This window comes from Daphnia magna, linkage group LG8, assembly GCF_020631705.1.
Source record: "Daphnia magna isolate NIES linkage group LG8, ASM2063170v1.1, whole genome shotgun sequence".
Taxonomy (NCBI): Eukaryota; Metazoa; Arthropoda; class Branchiopoda; order Diplostraca; family Daphniidae; genus Daphnia; species Daphnia magna.
In genome coordinates, this window is record NC_059189.1 from 2,745,585 (window position 1) to 2,768,491 (window position 22,907).

Consider the following 22,907-nt stretch of genomic DNA (forward strand, 5'->3'; position numbering starts at 1 on the left):
ATTTTTTTGTTATTTAGTTATCGTTCTTTGCCTAAAATCTTTATTTGGCGGGAAAAAGCACGTTGGCAGATAGCCTACCAGACCACTATTTGATGTTTGCAATGTGGGCTCCCTTAGTTTTTGTTTTCCAATAGGAATTGTTATTTTACGGAGTTTTCTTTAGTGGATAAATTTTGGTTACATTGAAAAATCCTTAAAAATTATAAAATAAAGAATGGAAGACGAGTTTCCTGACCCTGATGAGGAATATGAAATGCGATATGCCGAAGAGTTTGAGCTGATGAATGAGTTCGGTGAGTGATTAAAAATAGCTTAATGATGGCAGACATTTTCATATTCTTACACAAAAATACAAGACTTTGAAGAAAATGCAGCACCAATTCTACCCAAAGGAAATGAAAATAAGGTGAAAAAAAGCCTCAATTTTAACAATGCTGCTAGCAGTGGTAGTCGTCCAAGCTCAAGTCTTTCAGATCAGTTAGCTACCTCAAACGAGACTGGAAGAAAACGAATGCAAGATGAAATGTTTGGTTCACTTTCAGATGATGATGAACTTTGTGGAAAGAGTAATGTTTATTATTTGATGAAGTTGAACAGTTGCAAAAGATTACTTTAATTTTGTTAATAGGTTCTAACCCTTTGAAAAAGGCAAGAAATGATGAAATAGTATTAGATGACCAGACCTGTGATTCATTGACTGAATCCTGTGGTGAACCAGTAGCAGTTCGTGTACCTAGGCCTAAACGTTATGTTTTCCGACTTGTTCCTGAAGAACCTCACCAGAGTATTACAACTCACACTGGTCAGAAACTATTTATTAGACTAAAGGCAGATGAATCAATCAGGCAAAAGGTTGTAATGCTTCTTAAAATGTATAAAACTATCATGTTTAATTGAATCCCTTTGTCTGCAGAATTTTGATTTGAATAACAAAAACACTGGAAACCTACTGAAAGTTTCAGTAGCTAGCTTAAAGCTACAGATGCATAATGAAGTGAGTCTCCTACATGAAAAGCAATATACTTTAATAAGTCTTTCAAACGTTACTAGGCGAGAGCCAAATCGAGTCTGGTGTCGGACGAGGAATTTGAACGACGTCTTCGTGAACTGGAAAAAATGGATTATAGAAGTAAGGGGGCAAAGGATGATAGCAATGTGAATGAATTAACAAACAACTCTAATGATTCATGGATGGAACTATACCGACCAAGAAACTACCTCGACTTGTTGAGCGAAGAAAACATCAACCGAACACTTTTACATTGGTTAAAGCTTTGGGATAAGGCGGTCTTCAACCGGGAAGTTAAAATTAAAGCACCAAAAATTGATGAAACTCTGAAGCCCCAATGGGCTCAAGGACAAAAGAGCTCTGTCGTTCCGGGTCGTTTCGAAAATAAAAAGAAATTCGAGAAATTCCGGACAAATAAACAGAATGAAGGGGAACTCAAAGAAGAACTGGATTCTTCCGGGCGACCGTTGCAAAAAATTGTTCTAATCAGCGGACCACCTGGCTTGGGAAAAACAACTTTGGCACACGTCGTGGCCAAGCACGCAGGTAGCGTATTTCTTCATTTTCATCATTTGCCTTTCGGAAAGTTTGACCAACTAATATTTTGAACTGCTATCGAATGCCAATAGGATACAATCCAGTAGAAATGAATGCCAGCGATGACAGGAATGTTGAAGCCTTCAAACTTCAATTAGAAGCCGCTACACAAATGCGTTCGGTTATAGGATCGAACCCTTTGCCAAATTGCTTGATCATTGATGAAATTGACGGCGCGCCAGCTGTAAGTACATCTTATAAACTTTAAGCAAATGGATCATTGTAATTATCTTCCGCTACGTTTTAGGCTTCTATCAACTTCCTTGTTAGTACTCTGACGCAAGAAGGTGCACATAACAAGGAAAATAATCAAGCCAAGAAAAAGAAAAAGAAGGGGCACAATCTCGTTTCTAGGCCTGTAATTTGCATTTGCAATGATTTATATACACCATCTTTGAGGCCCTTGAGGCAGGCAGCTCTAGTTCTACAAGTAACATTATTTTCCGAATTATCGCTTTAATGCAAAAACATTATTATTATTATATTTTTGTTTTGTTTTGTTTCTTGTTAGTTTCCTACTACCAATCCAAACAGGTAATAGTCTATTGTCTTAGCAATGTATCCCGATCTGCGAGTTTCGTAATTTAAGTATTTAAATACGTTTTCAGGTTGGCTCAAAGACTTTTGAGCATTTCAAAGGAACAAGAAATCCAAGTCGATATGTCCACCATGTTGGCACTATGTGAGAAGGCTGATTACGATATTCGGTCCTGTCTAGCAACTCTATACTTTCTCAAATCTCGCCGGCTCCCATTACGATACAGTGATGTTATGAATCTCAATATTGGCCTTAAGGATAATCACAAAAACCTTTTCCAGGGTATGATTATTTGTTCAAAGAAGATTTTGATTTGGGTTTTTTGAATGCTGAATTTATTATTTTTTCAGTTTGGCAAGAAATTTTCCACATTCCGCGGCAGAAGAAAAGTCAATATATGGGTCCGATCGAACATGAGGGGATGTTACCTTTGGCTCCGGATGTCGATAAGCCACTAGCTCCTAATGCCGGCAATAATGCGTCAATGCCAGCGAGGTAACAAAGGCCAGAACTGATAAGTTATATTGTAATTCATGTGTCTATATCTGATAGATTTGCCAACATTTTGCATTCTGTTCATGCCTGTGGCGAGTATGATCGCTTGTTGCAAGGTGTTTTTGAGAACTATCCAACGATCAAGTTTAAAGACAGCTATCTAAGCTCGGTACCCAACATTTCTTTTTAAAAAAAAGATGGTGCAAAAATAACTTCTTTACTCTGATTACCATTACAGGTATGCACGGGATTGGATTGGGTGTGCTTCTATGATCATGTCAACCACTTTATCCAGAAAAATCAAAATTATTGTGTCTTCGGTTACTTACCTTATACTTTTATAGCATTGCACTTTCAAATGGCAGCCGTTCTTTCGCAAAAAATCAAATATCCAACGGCTCAAACAGAGGTAAGGAACTCGTTAGTTTTTGTGTAATTTTCGTTATTTTTATTTCTTTTCATTTTGGGGGGGTTAAACAGTTGAATGCAAAAGTAACCAAAAATCAGAGCATCGTTTCCACAATGTTTCAAGATTTGAAAGCTAAAGTTAGGATAACTAACTCCAAAGAAAATATCATCCAGGACGTCATCCCGTTTTCATTGCCAATTATCACGCCAACATTGAGACCGGTATGCTATTTTTTCCTTCCTTTTCTTAAACCTTCCTTAAGAAAATAAACTAATGTCTAAATTTGTATGTACTAGGTGAGCGCCCAATTGTACAGTGCCGAAGAGAAGGAACAAATTCTCCGGGTTATAGGTGTCATGATTTCTTATAATCTGACTTTCCGACAAGAAAAAACTGTAGATGGTGCCTACCGCTACTGCCTGGAACCGTAATACGATTTCGCTCAAATAATTCAAACGAAATGAAATATTTCATTTTTTCTTTTTTCCCTCCCAGAGATATTGAGCAGGTAGCCTATTTCGACATCGGTACTGTTCAACGAAAGAGTTTGACGTTTAGCGTCAAACAAATGTTGGCGAGGGAGATAGAGCTGGAGAAACTTCGGTTGTACGAATCCAATTTGGGCCCTGTGATTATGCCAAAGCCGTTGGAGCAAATCGAACCGCCCGCAATGAAGCCTCCGCCCAACATGGCCATGACGTTAGCGCTGAAGCCTAAACCTATTGTCGAGTCCTGCAAAGTAAGTCCATCATCTCAAATATATTACAACTAGTCGACAAACGATCTTTTCGGGATTCTGTCGATGAATCGTTATTCTTTCAATGGGAAAGGAAGTCGTCGCCAATGATTAATGATCTTCGATGGGCATTGTAAACTTACGGGGGTTTGGTTCAGTTTCCTCATCATTCCGCTATTCATATGATAATTGCTTTAGTAGCCAGCTAGTTCTCGGCAAATGGAAGGAATAACATTTTTTCCCTCCCTGTCTAGTGCCCATCATCCTGTAAAATAGCTCCTTCATTTGTTCCTGTCCGACCGACAAAACACGCATGAAACGGCCAAAGAAATGACCATCGTAACATACGATCATCCTGTAAAATATGCAGAAGGATCCATCCTCCCCCCCCTTTTTTTTTTCTTTCCCTAGTCGGATGCAAATGTGGAGTAGGGCGGATGTAAGCTTGTTTTCTTTTCTTGTATGACGGAGGGGTTTGTGGAAGAATAGGGAGTATACAAAAGGCATCACGAAACGATTACATTTCGTGGCTGGATTATATTCTACTTCTACTCTATTATGCATTATGAGGTGGGCTGGTCCGATTTGGGTGGAAAATGGGTAAGGGGGGAGGGAGCATGGCGCCATCACTGATAATGTGTTCTTTTTTTTCTCTCTTTTATGAAAAAGAAAAATCGGAAGTAATTGGTGGTGTAATGTACTGAGCAGCCGGAATCGTTCGGATAGTGAACGGTCCTTTTTTTTTTCCCCCCTTCTTCTATTAACTCTTAGCCATAGATCGGAAGTTTAGCTACTATAGTGCCTTTGTAGTGATAGCAGCTTCTGACGATGTTTGGATATCTCTTCTGCATTTCCTGGGCCGACAACGTGTGTGGGGTTCTGGCTAAGGATAAAAAATCAAAAAAACACGCACACACATCCCGCAGCGTTTCCTATTTGACGTTGGCCCCTACTAGTCTAGGACCATTTGCATTCGACCGCGAAAAATGGCGTCATTTTTTTTATTTATTCGCCCCTCCTCGCGCATCATAATATTTGGCAGTCTGGTAGACTAGTAGCCTTTATCTATTGATTCCCTTTCCTGGTAAACGCACATTGATGTCTTTGAGATTTATCTACCCGCTGTGTTATGTGTGTACTACTAGAAACGCTTTTCATCTCTTTTGACCCTAATCATATAGTGGCCCCCCCCCCCCTCCGCTTTTAGTCCACCTCACCACCCTCCTTTCAGATTGGGGCACCCCCCTCCAAGGACTTTGCTCGGTGCGATTCTATAGCGTAATCGGCTTTATCAAACAGTCCGATTAGACGTATGAGGACAGCTTGAATAGTGCGGAGGAGGTTGGGAAGGAAGCAATGGCGAAAGAGATATATATACAGTATTATTATTGTATATCCATCGAGTGAAAGTATAGCTTTAAAAAAAAGGGGGGGTGGGGGATTGTCTGTAGTGTCTGCCGACACGCGTCGCTATTGTCGTTTACCGAACAATATTGCCCTCTCAATTCCTGCTCTCCCTTTATTTCCTATTGCTATAGAAGTATAAATCTATTAGGCTCCTCATGGCTCCTGCCACACAGTCCCTATTCATGCGAAAGAGGGTAGACGCGTGAAGGGAAAAACAATGATAGAAAAACCCAACAGACAGACAGGCAATAAGTCTTTGACGGAATCCCATTATCGCGGCCCATCATTGATGCCCGTGATTCCGCTCCATTTCATCTCGAGATTCAAAACATCGTCTGCGCAGAAAAAGAAATTGGGTCTGATTGGTGTGTGGGGGGGAACTAAGAAAAATTCAATGTGCTTATTTTTTGTGGGTTTGATCATTTGGGGCGCGAGAAATTGTTTTGTGCCAGGCCAATTGAATTTTTTTTTTTTCATGTCCGGTCGGATGGTGGGGAGCGACTTAATGTTGACATAGAAGTTTGACACGCTATAGAAAACGGGACAGCCATTGCCCAGGAGGAAAGAAAACACCGTTGATTGATTTGATGGAAGATGGTCGAAATTGGATAGATATGATGAAGGTGTCCCAAGCGGTTCGTTTGTGAGAAGGGGAGTCTAAAGAATAAGGATCCTTCTTGTTGTCCAACTGCTGATCCACGACAATTCGATTGCCGTTGACCGTTGGCTGATTGACTCGTTGTCCATCACAAGCAGTCCCTCCGAAACAATCAAATCATATCACGAATCGAAAAAATGGCGACCGGGAGTGGATTGGTTCTCGAGCCAAACAATTCTCTTCTCCCTCATTCTGCTTTAAACTTTAAATAGCAAAAACCGATGATGCCTATTTCGTTTGAAATTCCCGCGGATTAAACGAACCAATCACACGCATTTATAGTTAGAAAATGAGGTAGATAATAGACCTGTTTATGGAATGATTGTCGCATTGGATTTTCCTTGAGGCATCCGCTAAAAGGAGGGAATAAGATTTGCGAGAGCTAAAGTGGAACCGTGCACATTATCGTCATCAACGATACGCCCTCGATCTCATTGGCGATTCATAACCGTAACAAGAAAACGGATCGTTTAAAATCGTTGCCTTGTTTTTAAACATTGAATTGTTTCGAATGATATTTTTGTTTGTTTTCTTTTTTGTTATTAACCGAAAATGTGTCTGTTAATGGACGTCATCGGATTTGAAAGCGGATGGTGAAGAGGAGGGGTAAAAGGGAGGGTCAAAGCTCAACTCGATCAAAGCCGACAGAACGGGCGAAGCTTTTAACTCTTAATCGCCTCCGACGGCGTTCGGCAGCTTCCGGCGGCTGATTCCGCCTCTGTGTGTGAGCTGGCGGGCTCTCGTCCCCCGGAAGCCTGGTGCCAAACGGCCCGGCAACTATATAACATATTACTAGAAATCTTCCTCCACCATCGTAGGGAAAAAGAATGCATGTAACTTGGGAAAAATAAAGGAAGAAAGAAACAGAGAATGGATGAAAGAGGAAGCGTCTGGTGCGTTGTACGTATTTAACATGGACGGACCCCAACTGATAAAGTGACGCCGAAAATGGACAAAAGCGATCCGGAAACGTGGCCCGTCCGTATAATATCCTTTTTCTTTTGCAACACAACAGCACCAGGCAACACAAAATTCTTTTCTTTTTCCCCACCCCACTCCAAAAAAAGAAAAACGGGCAGGCCGGCCTTTTTTTTTTCCCTATTTTTATTGAATAGACGATTGAAAGCTGCCGATTTTTTATTTTACAGTCTTTTGTTTTTCGTAAAATACTGTTGTTGTCGTAATAATAAAATCCCATCAGGGTCTTGTTTTCTCTCGGACTGATGAGCCTCCTCCTACACTCTCTCGAACTATAAGTTTCCGCTGGTGCGGAAGAGACTGCTTCGCCAGTTGTAGAGGAAACCGGGCGCTCCCGGTCGAAGAGCATCGGCTCTTCCATCACGATGGCTTTGAAAAGCGCGTCGATCTCCCCCCTCCCCCTTTTTTTTTGCGTGGCATCAACGAAAATAGTGTGCTGTGTGCAAACGCTGGTCAAACAAAAGAAATAAACAACTCTTTCAAGGGTTAGGGTGCGATTATTTTCGTTGAAAAAGTAAGTGGGGGTCCAGCGCCTATTAGCCGCACCATTGCGCTAAGCGTTTGACCACTTGAAACGATAATGTTTCTGCCTTTTTCTTTTTTCTGGCTCTTTCTTTTCAATGTTATTAAATGCTGCGTGAATTCTACTTAACTTTGTGTTTGTTTCTTGGCAGACGGCAACGGATTTCTTTGGACGACCATTAAAAACACCTCCGAAGAAGAAGAACGCTGATGGTAACACATTTAAAACACGAATGATTTTAAATTCGGGAGTTATTGATTTTTTTTTTTTTCCTTTTTTTATGGGGATGTCCCGATTTTTAAAGGTTCGGTCCAGACGGCCCAAAATGACGTTTGGTATCACTTTAAAGAGGGCTATAGCAACGCTGTTCGCCGCAGTGTCAAAATGGCCGATTTCTTATAGGTTTTAAATCAAGGATTTAAAAAAAAAAAATTATAATAAATTTGAATTTCTACAACACCGTTTATTGACGAGAATGAGTTGGATAGAGAGAAAATTCTGAGCTAAAACATAGATAATATTATTTTTTTTTAAATGTTTTTGTTTGGAGCAGGAGGGATGGGCCAAATACAGAACGTTCAGCTGTTGTAGTGTGACTAGGGAAATAACGGACAACGTTTGATGGAAGAATCAAAGCAGTTGGAAAAAAAAGCATAAATTAATAATGTATTGAATGAATTAAAATTCTTTCGCCCATTGGGAAAGGATTCAGAGAGCCAATGAATTACTAACTTTCAGTTTAAAAAACCCAAAATGCTTAATCGGATTGACTGTTGGTTTCCGATTCGGCTGCTTCCTTGTTCTTCCGCTGTTGTTGCTGCTGATGTTGTTGCAAATGAAATTCCATGGCGTGGTGCTGAAGACTATGAAGTAAGGCAGCCGAATGCTCGTGTGCCTTACGCCTTAATTCTTCTACGCTTCCGGGCTGTGCTGTCTCCAAATGGAATCCACTACCCTGGCCGGAAACACCTGATCCGGAACTGCCACTGCTGCCGGCACTGCCGAATCCGCCCACTGTTGACCCAATACCACGTTCCATCCCGTTGAGATTGCCAAATAATCCGGTTGGAGGAAAGAGTCCAGGCAAATTGAGAGCACCAATAGGTCTCGGTTTAACCGGGCAACACGGGCACAAACCAGAGAAACCTGGATCATCGAAAACATTGAGGTGATATGTTCTAAAATTCAACGTTTCGTAAAATTTTAATTGAATTATTCAAATTTCATTGCATCCACTTTCGGTATGAAACGATGAATCATTCAGCAGAACGTTGACTTACCGTGAAGGGGAGACGGAAATAGTGAAGAGGCGGCTGCAGCCGCTGCTGCTGCCACGGCGGCAGGTCCCAGCTGGTGATGGTGATGCCCGATGGGGAAAGATCTCGGGTATGCTGACGGGAAAGACCTCGGCGGCCCGCCCATGGGATTCTGATGATGATGATGATCCATTAGGGACCTCAATCCACTACAAATATAACGACAAGAACCAAATTGAATAGGAGAGAGGTAAATCATGAATGATTCCATCGTAACCAGCTATTGATCCATTGAGTGCACAAATCTTCCGTAAGCTTCTACCGTGAATAATTCAGACGATCAAAAGATTGTTGCCATCCCTCCCTACTTGTTTTCGATTACAAATCGTTTAAGATATAATGCGAGTTTTCTATAGATCTTCATCCTCGATCGACTGATACGTCTGCCGGAAGACTAGCGTGAAGGTGACACTCTCGTGATCCGTGTCACTTCCTGATGATAATTTCGGGTCTTGGAACGATTGAAGGAGAATGCCGGTAAACAGGAGCGCTCCCCTCTTCTTCCGACAACTTCCTGAAGGTTGTCGGGTTGAAAGAAACATCCAACATGTAGAGTAAATCATCTCGGGATTCTTTTTTCTAACGCATTTTGGCAGCTCTTTTCAGTCGCTACAGACACGAATGCAAAAGGAATAGCCTTAATTGACTATGTGGCTCATTGATTGCTGTTCTGCTTATCATAGATTCATTCGTGCTCGCATGGAATATGAATAGGCTAACTAACAAACGAGATTGGCTTGAATTACGAATCGAATACCGGCGGAGGACTAGGTAAATCGTATTTTTAATTATTCATTCATCTTTGATCTGTTTTTGACGTTATTTGATTTAGATTTTTACCTGTGCGGAAGTGGGAAAAGATGCGATCCGTAAGAAGAGCCGAATGGGAAACTGTTTGGATTGTTGTTGGTGCCACTTCCTAACAAACTGCCACCGACTGATAATTTAGCCGATTCGGTTGTCACTGCTGGAGTGCTGGACGTGGATGGCGGATGAAAAGTCTGTTGACTCTTGGATTCAGCAGACGTTCCAGCAGACGGGCTGATGGAATACACTTCTTCTCGAATACTTGCCGCCGTTGGAGTACCATCACGGCGGTTGTTGTGGCGGATGCTTCCGTCGCTGTTGCTGCTGTGACTTCTTTCGTCTGAACGATCATCGTCGACTTTGATTTCTACCACAGGTGCCAAGCTAATAGCCGTCTGACTACTAGATGTCAATTTTAAGTTGTCATTATTTGAATACGATGTTTTATTGCATAGCGAAATGAAATCAAAGGAATTACTCATCATCGACGTCGATGTTGACTTGATTCGATGGGCTACCTCGTCCTGACTCGCATTCTAACTGTTCCACATCCGGACTGGCATCTCCTCCATCACCTTCATTCGGATCCTTTTTTTTTTTTTTTTATTTCACATTATTTAAGGTAAATATCCCAAACGTTTCAGCTAAACAAAAGATTTTAATCGACTTACTTGCTCGTTAGATTGGCGATCAGTCACTCGTTCCTGTTCTTCTTCTCGTCTTTTTTGCTCGTCCTTCATCCGCTCCGTTTTGCGCCATTTGGCTCGTCGATTTTGGAACCAAACCTACACACACCAATCGCAATGTAAGTTACGACGTTATTTACTTCGCTTAATGATTTAGTAAAAAAAAAAAAAAATGCCATTCCACATGAGAATCTTGTGGGATAACTCGATTTACACCTGTGATGCTAACACGCCAAGATGGACCACATTTCTGGTTTATTGAAAGACCCCAACTTCAAAGTAGGAAAAGAATAAAATATGGATTGAATTGACAGTTAAACGTCGATAAGTTTTATCCAGTGCTATTACAACTTGCACTCTACTTAATTGTTTAAATGGCGTAGCACGAGGGTTCTCTCTCTCTTTTTTTTGATCCATTCCCATGCGAGTTTGTGCGTCATTCTCTCGAAACCTTTTTGTTTCTTTTCGTGTGCGCTTTCTTTTTGTTTTTTGGGGGGGTGTTGCTGCAAATCGATGGCACATGAAGCGCAAGTGAATTGTGCAAGAGATCCGAGAGCTCTTTTCTGTGTCGAATCGTGTTGTGACTACGTTGAACAATTTCATATCCTCACCCCCCCCCCCCTTTTTTTTTTTTTAAGTTAGTAGAACTATAGAGAGATCTATGGCAAGTTAAAATCCCACCGGATGAAAAAAGGAGTCACACACATCTATAGTAGAATTTAATAGAGAAGAAATGTCTCTCGACTTGTGGTGTCAAAGCGACTCTTTTAGCATCCCCCCCCCCCTCAAAACTTGATTCGTCTGGCTGCTGATGTGTAGACGTGGTTTGAATGCTTTCTTACACTTATCCATGTCCTTTGAGCCAATTTTCGTAGGCCAATTCGACTTCAAAAGATTCCGTCGAAATACGGGGCGTGCTACTAGAACTGAAACCTCTGTTACTGGTCACCTAGCAAAGCACACACAAAAAGGGGGGGGAGGGTTAACATATTCCGAACATGGGCTTGTTCCTACCCCCCTCCTGTAGGTAATCCGATCCAGTTGCTCAGAGAAAAGTGTGTGTGTGTGTGTGGATGCCACTTGGATTTTGGAAATGTAGACGACATTTCTGGAGAAAGAAAGAAAAAAAAAAAAGGGTTTCCCACACCCCTTTTTTTGGGTGGGGTTTTCAAAGGTGTTGGCAAGTTCCACGTGTACGTTTCTACCATTCAATTAGACGATTGATTCAAAGAGCGAGAAATGTGTGTGTGTGTGTTATATCAAAGGATGTCTCGTTATCTTCTTGATCTACGTCATCATTGATGTTTCTTGTTCTCCTATTTGGGAAGAACCCAATCAAGTGGCAATCAAGTTACGGACGACTGAGGGATGTGCCAAAAAGTTTGGATGACGAAGGGTGGGGATAGGTTGAAACTTGGGTTCTTTGTACCATCAAAAACTGACACATAGTCAATAGGTATTGTAGATAAAGAGGAGAACTCGATGTACATTTGTTATCGGTGAGGACTATAAGAGAAATAGGTGGGAGAGCGTTGGGGATTCTAACGGTATTAGACACCAAATTAGCCCCGATCAAAAGCGCGCATTATCCCATCACGGGGGCACACACGCGCTCCTGGCGCCACACAGGGTTTGGTTAACCTTGTTTTTATCTTGGCCGTGTTTCGTTTCGTGGCCTCCAGCTCTCTCTCTCTCTCTCTCTGTTAAAGAGAATCGTTCTAACCCCCTCCATTTCGTTTGGATGTGTTAGACTATCCCCCCCCCCCTTTTTTTATTTCGATCTCATTAGAAATCCCTTTGGTCCTAGCGATTTTTATTTCCTTACAACACGACGATATTTCCCCCCCTTTTTTTAAAGGAGGGGAATTGGAATTAGTATTTTGTGTATAGTGTCATTATTCTATTGGATTCGAGAGTTGTGATCTTACCTGTACCCGAGCTTCGGTCAAATTGATTTTCATGGCTAAATCCTCGCGTGTAAAGACGTCTGGATAATGAGTCTGTGCGAAAGCATTCTCCAATTCTTCCAACTAAATTCAGAAACAAAACAAATTATTTTCAAATCAAAAATAGTTTCGTCCTTTTAATCATTATTTTTTGTCTGTGTGATGGGCGATAACAAATAAGCACAAATCTGATGGTAAAAAACAAAAATGATCAATCATGTATACCACTTATTGTTATTATTCTATAGATGTGTAGCATTTGGTCTTCGACTTGATAGAGTGCAATTAGCCGACGTCCATTAGTTTGGACGCCCGTTTATAATCCTCTTTTCTCTCTCTCTCTCTTTGGTAGAAGCTTTCGATAGCAAAATGTGCGCAAGCATAGCGCCATTCGGGCCTTTTATTTATCCCTGACTATAGTCTTTTTTTTTAGTTTATCTCCAAATGACTGTATATGTACCCAAACACACACATACCATATTGGTATGAATTATAAAGAAGAGGACGTTACATTAAGGGGGGGGGGAGATAATAAAGTCTCAGTCTCGAGAGGTCACATAGGATTATTAAGTAGTTTTTTTGGGGGGGAGATTTCTCTGATGGAAAACAAATAGATGGCCAACACGAGTACGAAAATCTATGCTTTCTGACTGATTTAATTATGCATTTTTAAAAAATTAAATTTAAATAATGAATTACCTGTTGTAGGGTAAATGTGGTGCGATTGCGGCGTTGCTTGCGGCGGGCAAACGACTCGTCGTGGAGTTCCGATGAATACGGATACGGTGAGTCTGCAAAATAAATTTTATGTTTAAAAAAAACAAACAAATCTGTTGGTAAATGCCCTGCAAAAATTCGGTATGGCATTTTCAAATTGAGTTGTAGGACGTATTTAAAAAAATCCGATAGTCCTCTCACCGCCTTGCAGTTAGCCAGACAAAAGGGAGAACTATTGGCTAGCTTATAATTGTTGTAAATTCACGACTCCCGCGGGAATGTTGTACTCTTTAGCATTCCGCAATCTTTCCACCTCGACTTGCCCTTTAGCCGTTGTTCTCCCTTTCCGAACAGAGAGAGTGTGTAAGTCTTTTTGGCTGGACTCTGCGAGAATCAAGACAGGCGGGATCTATAGGGCGATGAACTAATATTAACAGCCGTCGACACGTATGTTAGCGAGAGAGCATCGACTACTAGAAAGCCAGTGTTACTCTTCAAGAACAACAACAAGAGGATCAACGCATCGAAATGGGGTTTTCCTAGTTGAGGGAGGCAGAGAGCCACATCCCCTCCCTTCCTTTTTCCGGATTTGGGTTAGGGACTCTTCTATTCCGTATGGAACCGGCCACCAAAAGTCTCTAGGCCGAATTGAACTAGCCAAGCGCATAGAGAAGAATATAAAACTATAGAAAGAAAAAAAGGCTGCGCTTTTTAATGGTTCCCTAATGCCCCGTGTTTCTGCTTTTAGTGGCCAAACAGCCAAACGTCTCTGGCAAATCTATGTACTCTCCGATAAGAAGCTAAAATCCTACTAATAATGATCTTATCAAGCTCTTAAAGCTCCACCAACTCGGACCCATCTCTATTTGTCTAGATTTTCGGCTTTTATTCCGTATGCCATTCGTTTTCGTCGCTATTCTTAATCATAATAAATCTTTGGGCTAATTGGGATGCTCTTCATTTTATTATGATATCAGACACGAATTGAAAAATCGAGGGGGGAAATCTCAATCATTCGTGAATTGAATTTAAAAAAAAAATTGACAAACATATTGAAACAAATTGAACTTACAGGTTAACGATGGAGGTCCGACGCCGAATGATCCGGGCAGATCCAGCGCTGATTGCAAGCGGCTCGCAATTGACGGATGAAGATTTGCCGGCGGATAGTGGTAACAAAACATTTTTCTACTATCTTCCCTCTTGTCTTCTTTTGGGAATGAAACGAAAACATCATCAGAATCAGTCCAGAATAGAATCAAAATTTTTTTTTTTTGAAAAAGAAATTCGCGGGAAGCAAACAGAAATAGTGGGATTGATAATATCGCATGAGATAAAAATGAGAAGCCAAAAAGAATGGATGATGACGTTACGTCATCAAGCTTGATGGATCAAAGAGCTGAGGTGATTCTCGAAAGCGGGGAAACGCTGGGCAAAAGGTGATTTCAACGAAGTTACGTGTACACTGTGTGTGTATACTATTGTTATACCTACTTCTGTCTGCCTCGGTCGATTGATCATCAACTCGTCAAGAGCTAATAGTGTATATATCTAGGGCAAGATAGCCCCCGCCGTTCCATCTCTCCTCATCAGCTCGTTAATGAAGAGCTCTGAGTGAATTTGGCCAGCTTGAGGATCTTTGCCTTATCGAGCTGACGATTGGATTAGCCAGTTCAACTTTCTCCACCACCACGTACTATATATATCTACGATCTTACACTATATACGCGTGTGTGTGTGTGTGTGTCTTTAATAAGATTTATCTCTCTCATCAGCTGATGGCGCCCTCTCCCCGACCGAATGAAGGACGGCCCAACTTCGTTAGCAGTCTACTACGGATATCTACCAATCAATTCGTCGGATCTCTGCCTCGCATTACGCACAGTACGTATCACTTAATGTTTTTTAATTGTAACGAACATAGTCTTAGCTAAAAAGATGTCGATCTAGTACATTAGTTTAAGAGGGGTGCAAAAATGAAGAACTTACCGGCCGAACGATAAAAGAGAAGGTCCGGCTGGTTGGAGAACTGGATGAACGATTGCGGTCCGATAGTTGTGCTGTTGCGGATGATATCGAGTGGTGTACGATGAGCGGGATGTTCGTCTTCCCGCATCGCACCGGATTGGAGAGGAGAGATCATCCGGAATAAATCGTCGACAGCGAGAGAGTCAAAACGAGACAAGAGAACCGATGGATGGATGGATATGGAGAGAGAGGCTGGCCATACGAGTACTAGGTTTACTCGACGGTGGGGGTGGGCATTTTGAGGGTTGTATCGAATGCGAGCGCAGGCGCCGTTAGCCGACCAAAGGCGAGTCAGAGAAACAGGCTGTTTGCACGCTTCCCTCCCCCAATAGCGTCAACCGGCTACCAGATAAATATCCATTAAGACATGGATACTCACGCCGGCCACGGTGATCCATGTGTAGCTTTAGGCCCTCCGCCGGATTCTTTCTCCAATTCCGTCGGCCAGCATCAGCTTCTTCTTGACTTTTCGCTTAATATTAGACACGCAATAATTTTGTGTGGCCATTTTGTGTTGATTTCTCATTGCATCTGGACACGAAAAGCTCCCCCCTAAAAAAAAATTATTTCATCCAGTTGGATGAGCACTTCCGGCGTGATAAAATGACTTTTTTTATAAATTATTTATTTTACATTCAAGGGTTTAACGTGAGTCACTATTTTGGAACTCATGTTGCATCCGCTTCTTTTTTATTTATTTATTTTTTCACTCGATTCCGCGGATTTGCCAAACCGGAAACTTGCAAACAACATTTTCTGGTCGGGGATTGCAGAAGAATTGGGGTCACATTTGATAAATAGACGAGATTTTCTTAAATGTTGGGTTTTTTCTTTTCAAATAGTGAAAACTGTTGGCAGGAAGAATAAGCTGGATACACTGGGTAACCGACCAATTTCACGCAAAATTCAATCACAAAAATATTTGTTCAACAAACGAGAAAGAAAGTTTGAGATTTAATCCGCTTTCAAAACTGCAAAGAATTCTCAGAAATTTCTCGGAATGTTCAAGACCCCCTGATTCCGGCTTCCGATTTGGTTTTCGTCTTTCGTGCGTGTCTTTCATAGAACAGCGGTGTCGAACGCTCCAACAACACAGTTGAACCACGGTTAATAAGTCGATCTGAAGGAGGTTAGTCTTATTAATAATCAGTGAGCTCTTATAAAAGAGAATTTAAAGTCGACTGCTCTTTGAATATTCACGACTTCATTTACGATTTCATCCACCCCTTCTATACCGAGTCTCTTTTGTGGGCAGAGCGGACGGGGGTTGGGAAAAAGAGTTTCCTTTGCAGAACAAAAGCCACAAAAGAAAGAAATTGAATTACCATCTCGTACAAAAGATTTCCCGCTTTACCAGCAATTAATTGGCACGGCCAATCAATCTCTCTGTTTCCCCCTTCGCAACGCTAGGCCTACGTACTACACGCACCGGTTAGTTGGATTCGTTGAAAGACGCAAAGGTTCACATCGTCTTTTTGATGGACGGCACAGCCGCTAAAAACGTATGCAGATTTAAATGATCGAGGGAATCGTTTTCCAGTAAAGACAATGTGGTACGTTGAAAAACCCAACCGAGCGCTTAACGATTAGCCCGAATTGCCAAGGAATTGTTGATAGTGACCTACTGGGAATCTTCTTCTGCTTCTCATACGAAAATCTATCACGCTACAATAGGTACAATGATAATCGTACCACTTTAATAGCTCCTACCTTTCTCATTACAAATGATGAGTTTTCTATTTTCATGCTTGAATTATTGCTTTGGCGGTTGGTGAGCGTGTTGTGTGGTGGCAAGAACGATGGTATGCCGCAATGGCGTGCTCATGTCCCGTTTGCGTCCAGCTGAATGGCTTAGATATCCACCCGATTCGATTCTCCGATTTGTTTCTACTTCATTTTATTGCGCGTATTTCGATTTTGTGTCAACAAGATCGGTGGGGACATGTCGTCTTCATTTCCCCCGGAGCATCATTTGTTTACATTTTGCTGCTAGTTACACGTAGGACCGTCCAAAAAGCTGATCTTTCTGTGTGATGTGCGCGGGGAACACATGTCCAAATCATGGTCCGACTCCAACAACTAGCGGATAGATTTTAATGAATCGTCAGTTGGTTCTTGCCTGTCTACATTTCGAAATACCCGAACTAGTAATTTGCTAATAATTCCATGTCTTTTTACTGACGAATAAGAAATGTATTAAACGTTGTGTTGGGTGTACATGGACGTAAACTTTAAGACTATGGCGCATAATCCGCTGATGACACATGACAGGCATGTTGATTGCTTCTCGATTGATATTAGTATTACATGGTACGTGGAATTGGATGCACCAAGTCTGGGGTAGTACTACCTACACACATCTTCCCCTCCTTTTGGAATTCCGGTAAAATGAAATTCTATTTTGCGGCAACGGAAATGAAATAGGCAAATAAAGTTAAAATATGTTGTAGGTGTTTTTAAATCTTTTTCTTGTTGTTTCACTTACTTTTCAGGTCGCAACGTCCTATTTCTAGGATTTCAGTTTGATATGCAACGCGCGCATGGCCGAGCAGTACGCGAGTGAAAGATTGGAACGGATCATACATAAACGTAAGGTATTACATTGGTACACGTTGAATTAGATTAGACCACCCCCCGTATCCCATACGGTGCATAGTAGATGTGCGGTACACTATGCAAATGACTTGATAGCCTATGCAGAGCAGTAGCAATCGTGACGGATGATTTCTCAACGTCTATCAAACATTGCTTATGCTTCACTTTTCTAGCTTACCGCCGTGTCTTCATACACATTTTAGAAGCCCTGACTTATTTGATGCGCGTTTCCATTTTTCCGAGTAAAGACTGAAATGTTTGCTGGCCGCAGCACCATTCCCGTCCAGTTCGCTATCTTTCTTTTTGAAATTTGATTTTAAAAAATAAGAGCAACAGTTTTGAAATCCTTTTTGCGGGGATTGCGTATAGTTGGGCAAACGAAAGAAAATCTTAATTCGGGAGAAACTCCTCGTGCGCTTCCTTATGCTAATCCCGTAGCCCACTAGAAGATTGGATATCCCATTGTCATTGGTGGCTTTGTTCTTCTCATTTCTTGAATGATTTTTTAATGCGTACGAGAATGATGTCGGCCTGATTTGCATGTCAACAACCTGTTTATATGACACAGTAGCTAAAATATCGAGCGAAACAGATTGAAATCGAGAAGCTACAGCTAAATGAAGTCAAATGTTCAAGATTAATTGTACTCAACTACCCCATAGCTGAAAACTAATATTTTCTCCTGAATATAAATTTGTGTGATTGGGCTGTAATGTAGCAACAACAACAAAATCTTGGGGAAATGGGCTTAATCGAATCAAACAAACATGGATCAAACCCTCCCTGTCTCATCGATATAGATCAGGTCCCCGGCGACACTGTGACGTTCTACGAGGATTACGAACAATTAATTATCGTTTGCTCTTTTAGCTCCTCCTAACACTAAATGCGTGATGTTTAGGTAGCAAAGAAAAAGAAGAGAGTCTAATAGTTGAACACGCATCTGTTTTTAGAATGTCAATGAATAAGCCATAGACATTGGAGTAGAGTCCGAGTTGAGAAAAGCGACGTGCCTGCTGCAATAAAATGACTGCTGGTTGTATATACAAAGTGATGGTGTGTGCTCACTTTAAGTCTTACCACAGCCCATAAGTGATGGAAAAATGGTTTGCCAACGCATTGATAATGCATTGGAGCAAGACGCCTTTACAGCTCGCGTACTATTTAATAATGCAAAAAGCTTCCCCTCTCATTTTGCTGCTTGTACACAACGTCGTCATAAGAACTAGTCACCCAACAGCTGAGACCTCAGTTCGCTTTTCGTTTGCGATGTACTGCCGGTAGATATGCAACGACGATCTGCTGTACTTACAGATATGATCGTCATTCCCGTCCGACGCCCCTCACATGTTTTTCTTTCCCTCTTACCCATCGCATATCGAATTGGCATGGGCCAACTTGATTTCCCTGCTGCTAGACACTTATTTCTGCCCACCAATCTGCCCGTGTGACGATATCAGGTGGAATTGGCATAACTTTCTTCAGCAAATTTTTATTTTATTTGTTTATTTTACGATTTTAAAAGGGGGAAAAAAAAAATTCGAAACAGAGGGGAAACGGGCGGTAGAAACATCTTGTACAACATTCACGACTGAATGCGGGAGTTACATTATGATTCCGTCTGGGTGACTATCTCTAGCTATCCAATCATGTTTTATGCAGGACAAAAGGCTTCTGTTTGAAATGTTAATCCAGAAAAAAAAAAGGATTTTTTGTTTTGTTTTTATTCTTATAGTGTTTCTCTACTTCCCCTTGTTCTCCGTTTATTTAGAGATTCTATTTTAATATGACAAGAGTCTTTCTACTCGCTGCACGGTTGGATAGGCGACATCTTCAAATCCACTCTATCATTGTTCCCACTTTCCTCTGCAATTCGGGCTTGCTACGATTTTTGAAGTTAAAAAAGAGTCAATTTACAGGCTCCTTTTTCTCTTCACTTTGTAATACTATGCTGGAAAAGCTTTCAATATAGTATTCAAAAAGTCACGTAGCGCAGGACGTTGCGGTTGGCATAGTGTCCCCAGAGGAAATTTCGATTAAGAAATTCGTCCCCAATTCTCCCAAAGGCAGAATGGAATTCGACAAACGTTGAAATTGTAGGAAATAATGTCTATCATTAGGTTTTTTTTAAGTTACCAGATGATGACGCTTTTCCGTAACCAAGGCAACACTCGTCCGATGCGTCTGTTTTTCTTTCGACGACCTACACGTCGCATTTGCATGACCTTCTTCGATATGTGCCAACACTTAGACTTTTTTTTCTCTTGAAAAGTTCAATGACACGTAAGCCCGGTATAAAAGCATCCACTCGTTTTGACGTTACAGGATTTGTGGTTGTACTTTCAGATCAGTTATTATGCAGGCTCGCCATCAGTTTTCTACGCCATCTGACAAGTATGTATTATTTAATGACTAGTTGTAATTCAATGTCATGGACTTTGCGTGAATGTCAATTAATTTGTTTTTCTTTATGATCACTCACATAATTTTTTTGCCTTGTTCTAGTTGGTGTCAGGTGCATTTTGCTGACAGTGAAATCAAAGTTCTGAGAGCCTCCAAACAGTACATTTATGATGATTTGGGGAATGAGTTCCTCGATTGTGTTAGCAGCAGTGCCCATGGTAAAGTATTTTTTGTATTAAATCTAATTTGCTTTATTAGCTCTTGAACTTGAACATGCAATCATGTTCTGTGATAAGTTTTTACTCAGTTTTACTTCCATTTGCAGTGGGCCATTGCCATCCTCATGTAGTTGCCGCAGGCCATGCACAGATGCTAAAACTATGGACTACCCAAGGATTTCTAAATGACACATACTCACAATACATGAAGAAGCTGATGGACATCTTGCCAGAGTCCCTCTCAGTTGTCTACCTTGTGAATTCAGGGTGAGCTTCTGTGGGATATGTTGATCATATATATTCAATTGGTTTTCATTACTGTTTTTGTTATTATCAGGTCGGAGGCTACCGATCTCGCGCTCAGGCTCGGCCGCCTATATACTAAAAGACATGACGTAGCTGTTTTTGAGAGGTTGGTTCGTCATTCCTTTTGTCGTTATATTAACTTAACAGTTTTTATTTAAAAAAAAAAAAAAAAAACTTTGATATTTGCAGTAGCTACCATGGAAATATTTCCAGTTTGGTGGATATAAGCAGCAAATCATTTAAAAGATTGCCCCAGGGAAAAAAAGATTTTGTTCACGTCATCCCACTTCCGAGAACTCGTAACAATATTGAAAATGGTATGGATTTGTTATTACTTTTTCTTTTGTGCCAACAAGGTTTTTTCGATTCAACCCATGGTTATTTTCTTCTAAAGATCAAGCAGAATTTTGCAATGAGGCGCAGAAAGTCATTCAAAAAGCTTCGCAAAATGGTACACCAGTCGGTGTTTTCATTTCGGAAATTGTTGTCGCGGCAGCTGGAGTAGTTATACCGCCCCCTAACTACTTCAAAACTGTATATCAGTGAGTTTTGATGGTTGCTTTAGAATAAGCTTCGAATCTCGGTTTTGTTTAATTGTAATTTTGCCCATGTAGGATGGTTCGAAGTCAAGGAGGTATTTGCATTGCCGATGAAGTGCAGACAGGCTTAGGCCGCCTCGGAGGAGACTTTTGGGCGTTTCAGGTAGGCATTTTTCAGTAATTATTGTTCTACGCAAAAGTTGTGTATTTTATAACACTATCACCCCCTTTTCTAGGGATATGGTGTTGTGCCGGATATTCTTGCCTTTGGAAAATCACAAGGAAATGGCTTTCCCATGGCTGCTGTTGTCACAACTCGTGAGATTGCCGACAGTTTACCAGAGTATATGTCTACAGTAAGCCTGTTATCAAAGTGTTTTATTTACTTGGAACAGCAATTACTAGCAACGTTATTTCAATCGATTTTTAGTACGGTGGCAACCCTTTGGCGTGCGCCATTGGTAAAGCAGTTCTGGAAGTTATTATCAACGAAAAATTGATGTATTCCGCTAAGATGGTCGGAAAATTTCTTCTGGAAGGGCTGAGGGGGCTAATGTCGAAACACCCTACCATCGGAGACGTTCGTGGGATGGGTCTTTGTATTGGCATGGAAGTAGTTTGTGGCCGTCCAGATATGAAACCAGCCACAAATTTTGCCAATCGCGTACTTTACCTGTAAGTCGGTCCATAAATTTGACATATGGACAAGCCTAAGCACCATGAAAACCTGAATTCATTATAGCTTGCGGGCATTACGCAACCCTTCTTTGAATTGGTGTTTTAAAATATTTTGTTATGCTCGCCATAGGTTGAAGGAGCAAAAGGTTATTGTAGCTACCCAAGGTGAAGAACGTAATGTAATCGCAATGACTCCACCATTGTGCTTCACTTTAGAAAACGCCCGCCGTGTCATTGGAGCATTCGACAACGCTTTTACCAAAGCGAGCCAGAATGATGATGTGGCGCCAGTCCCTCCTAATACGTCTATTCTAGGGTATGCTAATTTAGCCATGTCGTATAATGTGAATTCTTTTTTAGTGCATTACTTTTAATTACTTTGTTTTTTTCTTATAGATTAGCAAGTATTCCGTCAAACATACTTGGAGAAAACGAGGAAGAAATGCCAGGTCCAGCAAAAAGACAAAGACAATATGAAGAAATGGACTAAAGTTGTTTCTCTTTTAATGTGATATTTTCCTGTTACTCAAGTGTGTTTTATATTTGTCATTAAGTAGAATTTTCCCAACTTTGCTGTATCCATGCCATCCAAATTCTTAGGGGTCAAACTTCTAGAATTTTTTTAAGGAATGCTAAGATATCAAGAAAATGCAGCATAGTATGAGTCCTGATATTCTGGTCAAGATTTTATAGGTAAAAATCTAACAGGTAAAATGGTGTTAAAATCGGGTGCAAATAGCATGGATTGAATTCCAACTACGTCTGACCTACAGAAGATACTCGAGAAGCGAAAGCTCATCCCAAACCGTCGTTTTAACAGAGAACTTTTTTTTTTTTTTAAACTCCCATTTCATGTTTAAATATGTCGATGGTCTTCTTTTCTTGTTGTTCTAATTGATGTTTAACTGTTATATATAATACAAGTTTTTTTATTCTGCAGTTGCTCTTCAGTGCATCATTTTCTATGGTTATTACCAGAGGCACTAAGATTTGCTTTTCTATGAAAATTGATGAACGTTTTCTTTCAACGTATGTATTCAAAATGTACAACTCCGCGTCAGAAATGTGAAAACATTTTAGGACTGCTTTTATTACCATTGACTAGGAGTATACCACCCTTGGCATACGAGTCGTATGACTCCTATGACTCATGAAACCTCGAAAATAAAAACAAAATTGGAAATGGAAAGAAGAAAAAATTTATTCACTAAAACACCAATTTTATAACGTGGTTATGTAATTTTCATCTAACTTCTCTAGCAAAACTGCAAAAGCAAAGAGCCAAAGATAAATTTCCAAACTCATTTTAGGAGATCGA

At 40.8% G+C, this 22,907-nt stretch overlaps 3 protein-coding genes and 1 long non-coding RNA gene across 5 annotated transcripts; 2 read left to right on the forward strand and 2 right to left on the reverse strand.

Annotated features, from left to right (window-relative positions):
• Positions 1-49: 49 nt before the first annotated feature.
• Positions 50-7,807, forward strand: LOC116928734 (chromosome transmission fidelity protein 18 homolog). The gene is made up of 17 exons (XM_032935823.2): positions 50-293; positions 357-566; positions 629-852; positions 914-994; positions 1,051-1,555; positions 1,639-1,790; positions 1,854-2,036; positions 2,118-2,140; positions 2,215-2,426; positions 2,495-2,639; positions 2,697-2,808; positions 2,878-3,048; positions 3,120-3,269; positions 3,345-3,475; positions 3,544-3,787; positions 7,502-7,562; positions 7,655-7,807. Exons 1-17 carry the CDS (start codon positions 215-217, stop codon positions 7,750-7,752), a joined length of 2,781 nt encoding a protein of 926 aa, XP_032791714.2. The 5' UTR covers positions 50-214; the 3' UTR covers positions 7,753-7,807.
• Positions 7,799-15,397, reverse strand: LOC116928739 (homeotic protein ocelliless). Of its 2 annotated transcripts, none has more exons than XM_032935832.2 (9): positions 14,812-15,397; positions 13,895-14,029; positions 12,805-12,896; positions 12,088-12,189; positions 10,145-10,258; positions 9,952-10,061; positions 9,507-9,875; positions 8,631-8,815; positions 7,799-8,496 (listed from the first exon to the last, which is right to left on the reverse strand). In XM_032935832.2, exons 1-9 carry the CDS (start codon positions 14,963-14,965, stop codon positions 8,108-8,110), a joined length of 1,650 nt encoding a protein of 549 aa, XP_032791723.1. In that variant the 5' UTR covers positions 14,966-15,397; the 3' UTR covers positions 7,799-8,107. The 2 variants fall into 2 exon arrangements, with proteins under 2 accessions (XP_032791723.1, XP_032791722.1); XM_032935831.2 differs by having other exon boundaries at positions 13,895-14,032.
• Positions 12,849-22,528, forward strand: LOC116928742 (ethanolamine-phosphate phospho-lyase). The gene is made up of 17 exons (XM_032935837.2): positions 12,849-12,890; positions 13,897-13,994; positions 14,378-14,515; positions 14,598-14,706; positions 17,343-17,439; positions 19,578-19,728; positions 19,792-19,839; positions 19,951-20,066; positions 20,174-20,333; positions 20,404-20,478; positions 20,562-20,689; positions 20,767-20,914; positions 20,987-21,074; positions 21,148-21,267; positions 21,342-21,586; positions 21,720-21,905; positions 21,986-22,528. The coding sequence occupies exons 7-17, from the start codon at positions 19,802-19,804 to the stop codon at positions 22,077-22,079; spliced, it is 1,398 nt and encodes a 465-aa protein (XP_032791728.2). The 5' UTR covers positions 12,849-12,890; positions 13,897-13,994; positions 14,378-14,515; positions 14,598-14,706; positions 17,343-17,439; positions 19,578-19,728; positions 19,792-19,801; the 3' UTR covers positions 22,080-22,528.
• LOC116928755 lies at positions 22,431-22,876 on the reverse strand. Its single transcript, XR_004397370.2, has 2 exons — positions 22,565-22,876; positions 22,431-22,494 (listed from the first exon to the last, which is right to left on the reverse strand). It is a non-coding gene; the product is annotated as an uncharacterized LOC116928755 (long non-coding RNA).
• Between the last annotated feature and the right edge of the window lie 31 nt (positions 22,877-22,907).

Coding starts and splice junctions, on each gene's coding strand:
- LOC116928734 (XM_032935823.2), top strand. CDS start 215: ATGGAAGACGAGTTTCCTGACCCTGATGAGGAATATGAAATGCGATAT. Junction 2,037..2,117: donor AGGCAGCTCTAGTTCTACAA/GTAACATTATTT, acceptor GTTTCTTGTTAG/TTTCCTACTACCAATCCAAA. Junction 7,563..7,654: donor GAAGAAGAAGAACGCTGATG/GTAACACATTTA, acceptor CGATTTTTAAAG/GTTCGGTCCAGACGGCCCAA.
- LOC116928739 (XM_032935831.2), bottom strand. CDS start 14,965: ATGATCTCTCCTCTCCAATCCGGTGCGATGCGGGAAGACGAACATCCC. Junction 8,816..9,506: donor CTTTTCCCACTTCCGCACAG/GTAAAAATCTAA, acceptor TTATATTTGTAG/TGGATTGAGGTCCCTAATGG. Junction 8,497..8,630: donor ATTTCCGTCTCCCCTTCACG/GTAAGTCAACGT, acceptor TCGATGATCCAG/GTTTCTCTGGTTTGTGCCCG.
- LOC116928742 (XM_032935837.2), top strand. CDS start 19,802: ATGCAGGCTCGCCATCAGTTTTCTACGCCATCTGACAA. Junction 20,334..20,403: donor GTCTACCTTGTGAATTCAGG/GTGAGCTTCTGT, acceptor TGTTATTATCAG/GTCGGAGGCTACCGATCTCG. Junction 21,075..21,147: donor GAGACTTTTGGGCGTTTCAG/GTAGGCATTTTT, acceptor CCCCTTTTCTAG/GGATATGGTGTTGTGCCGGA.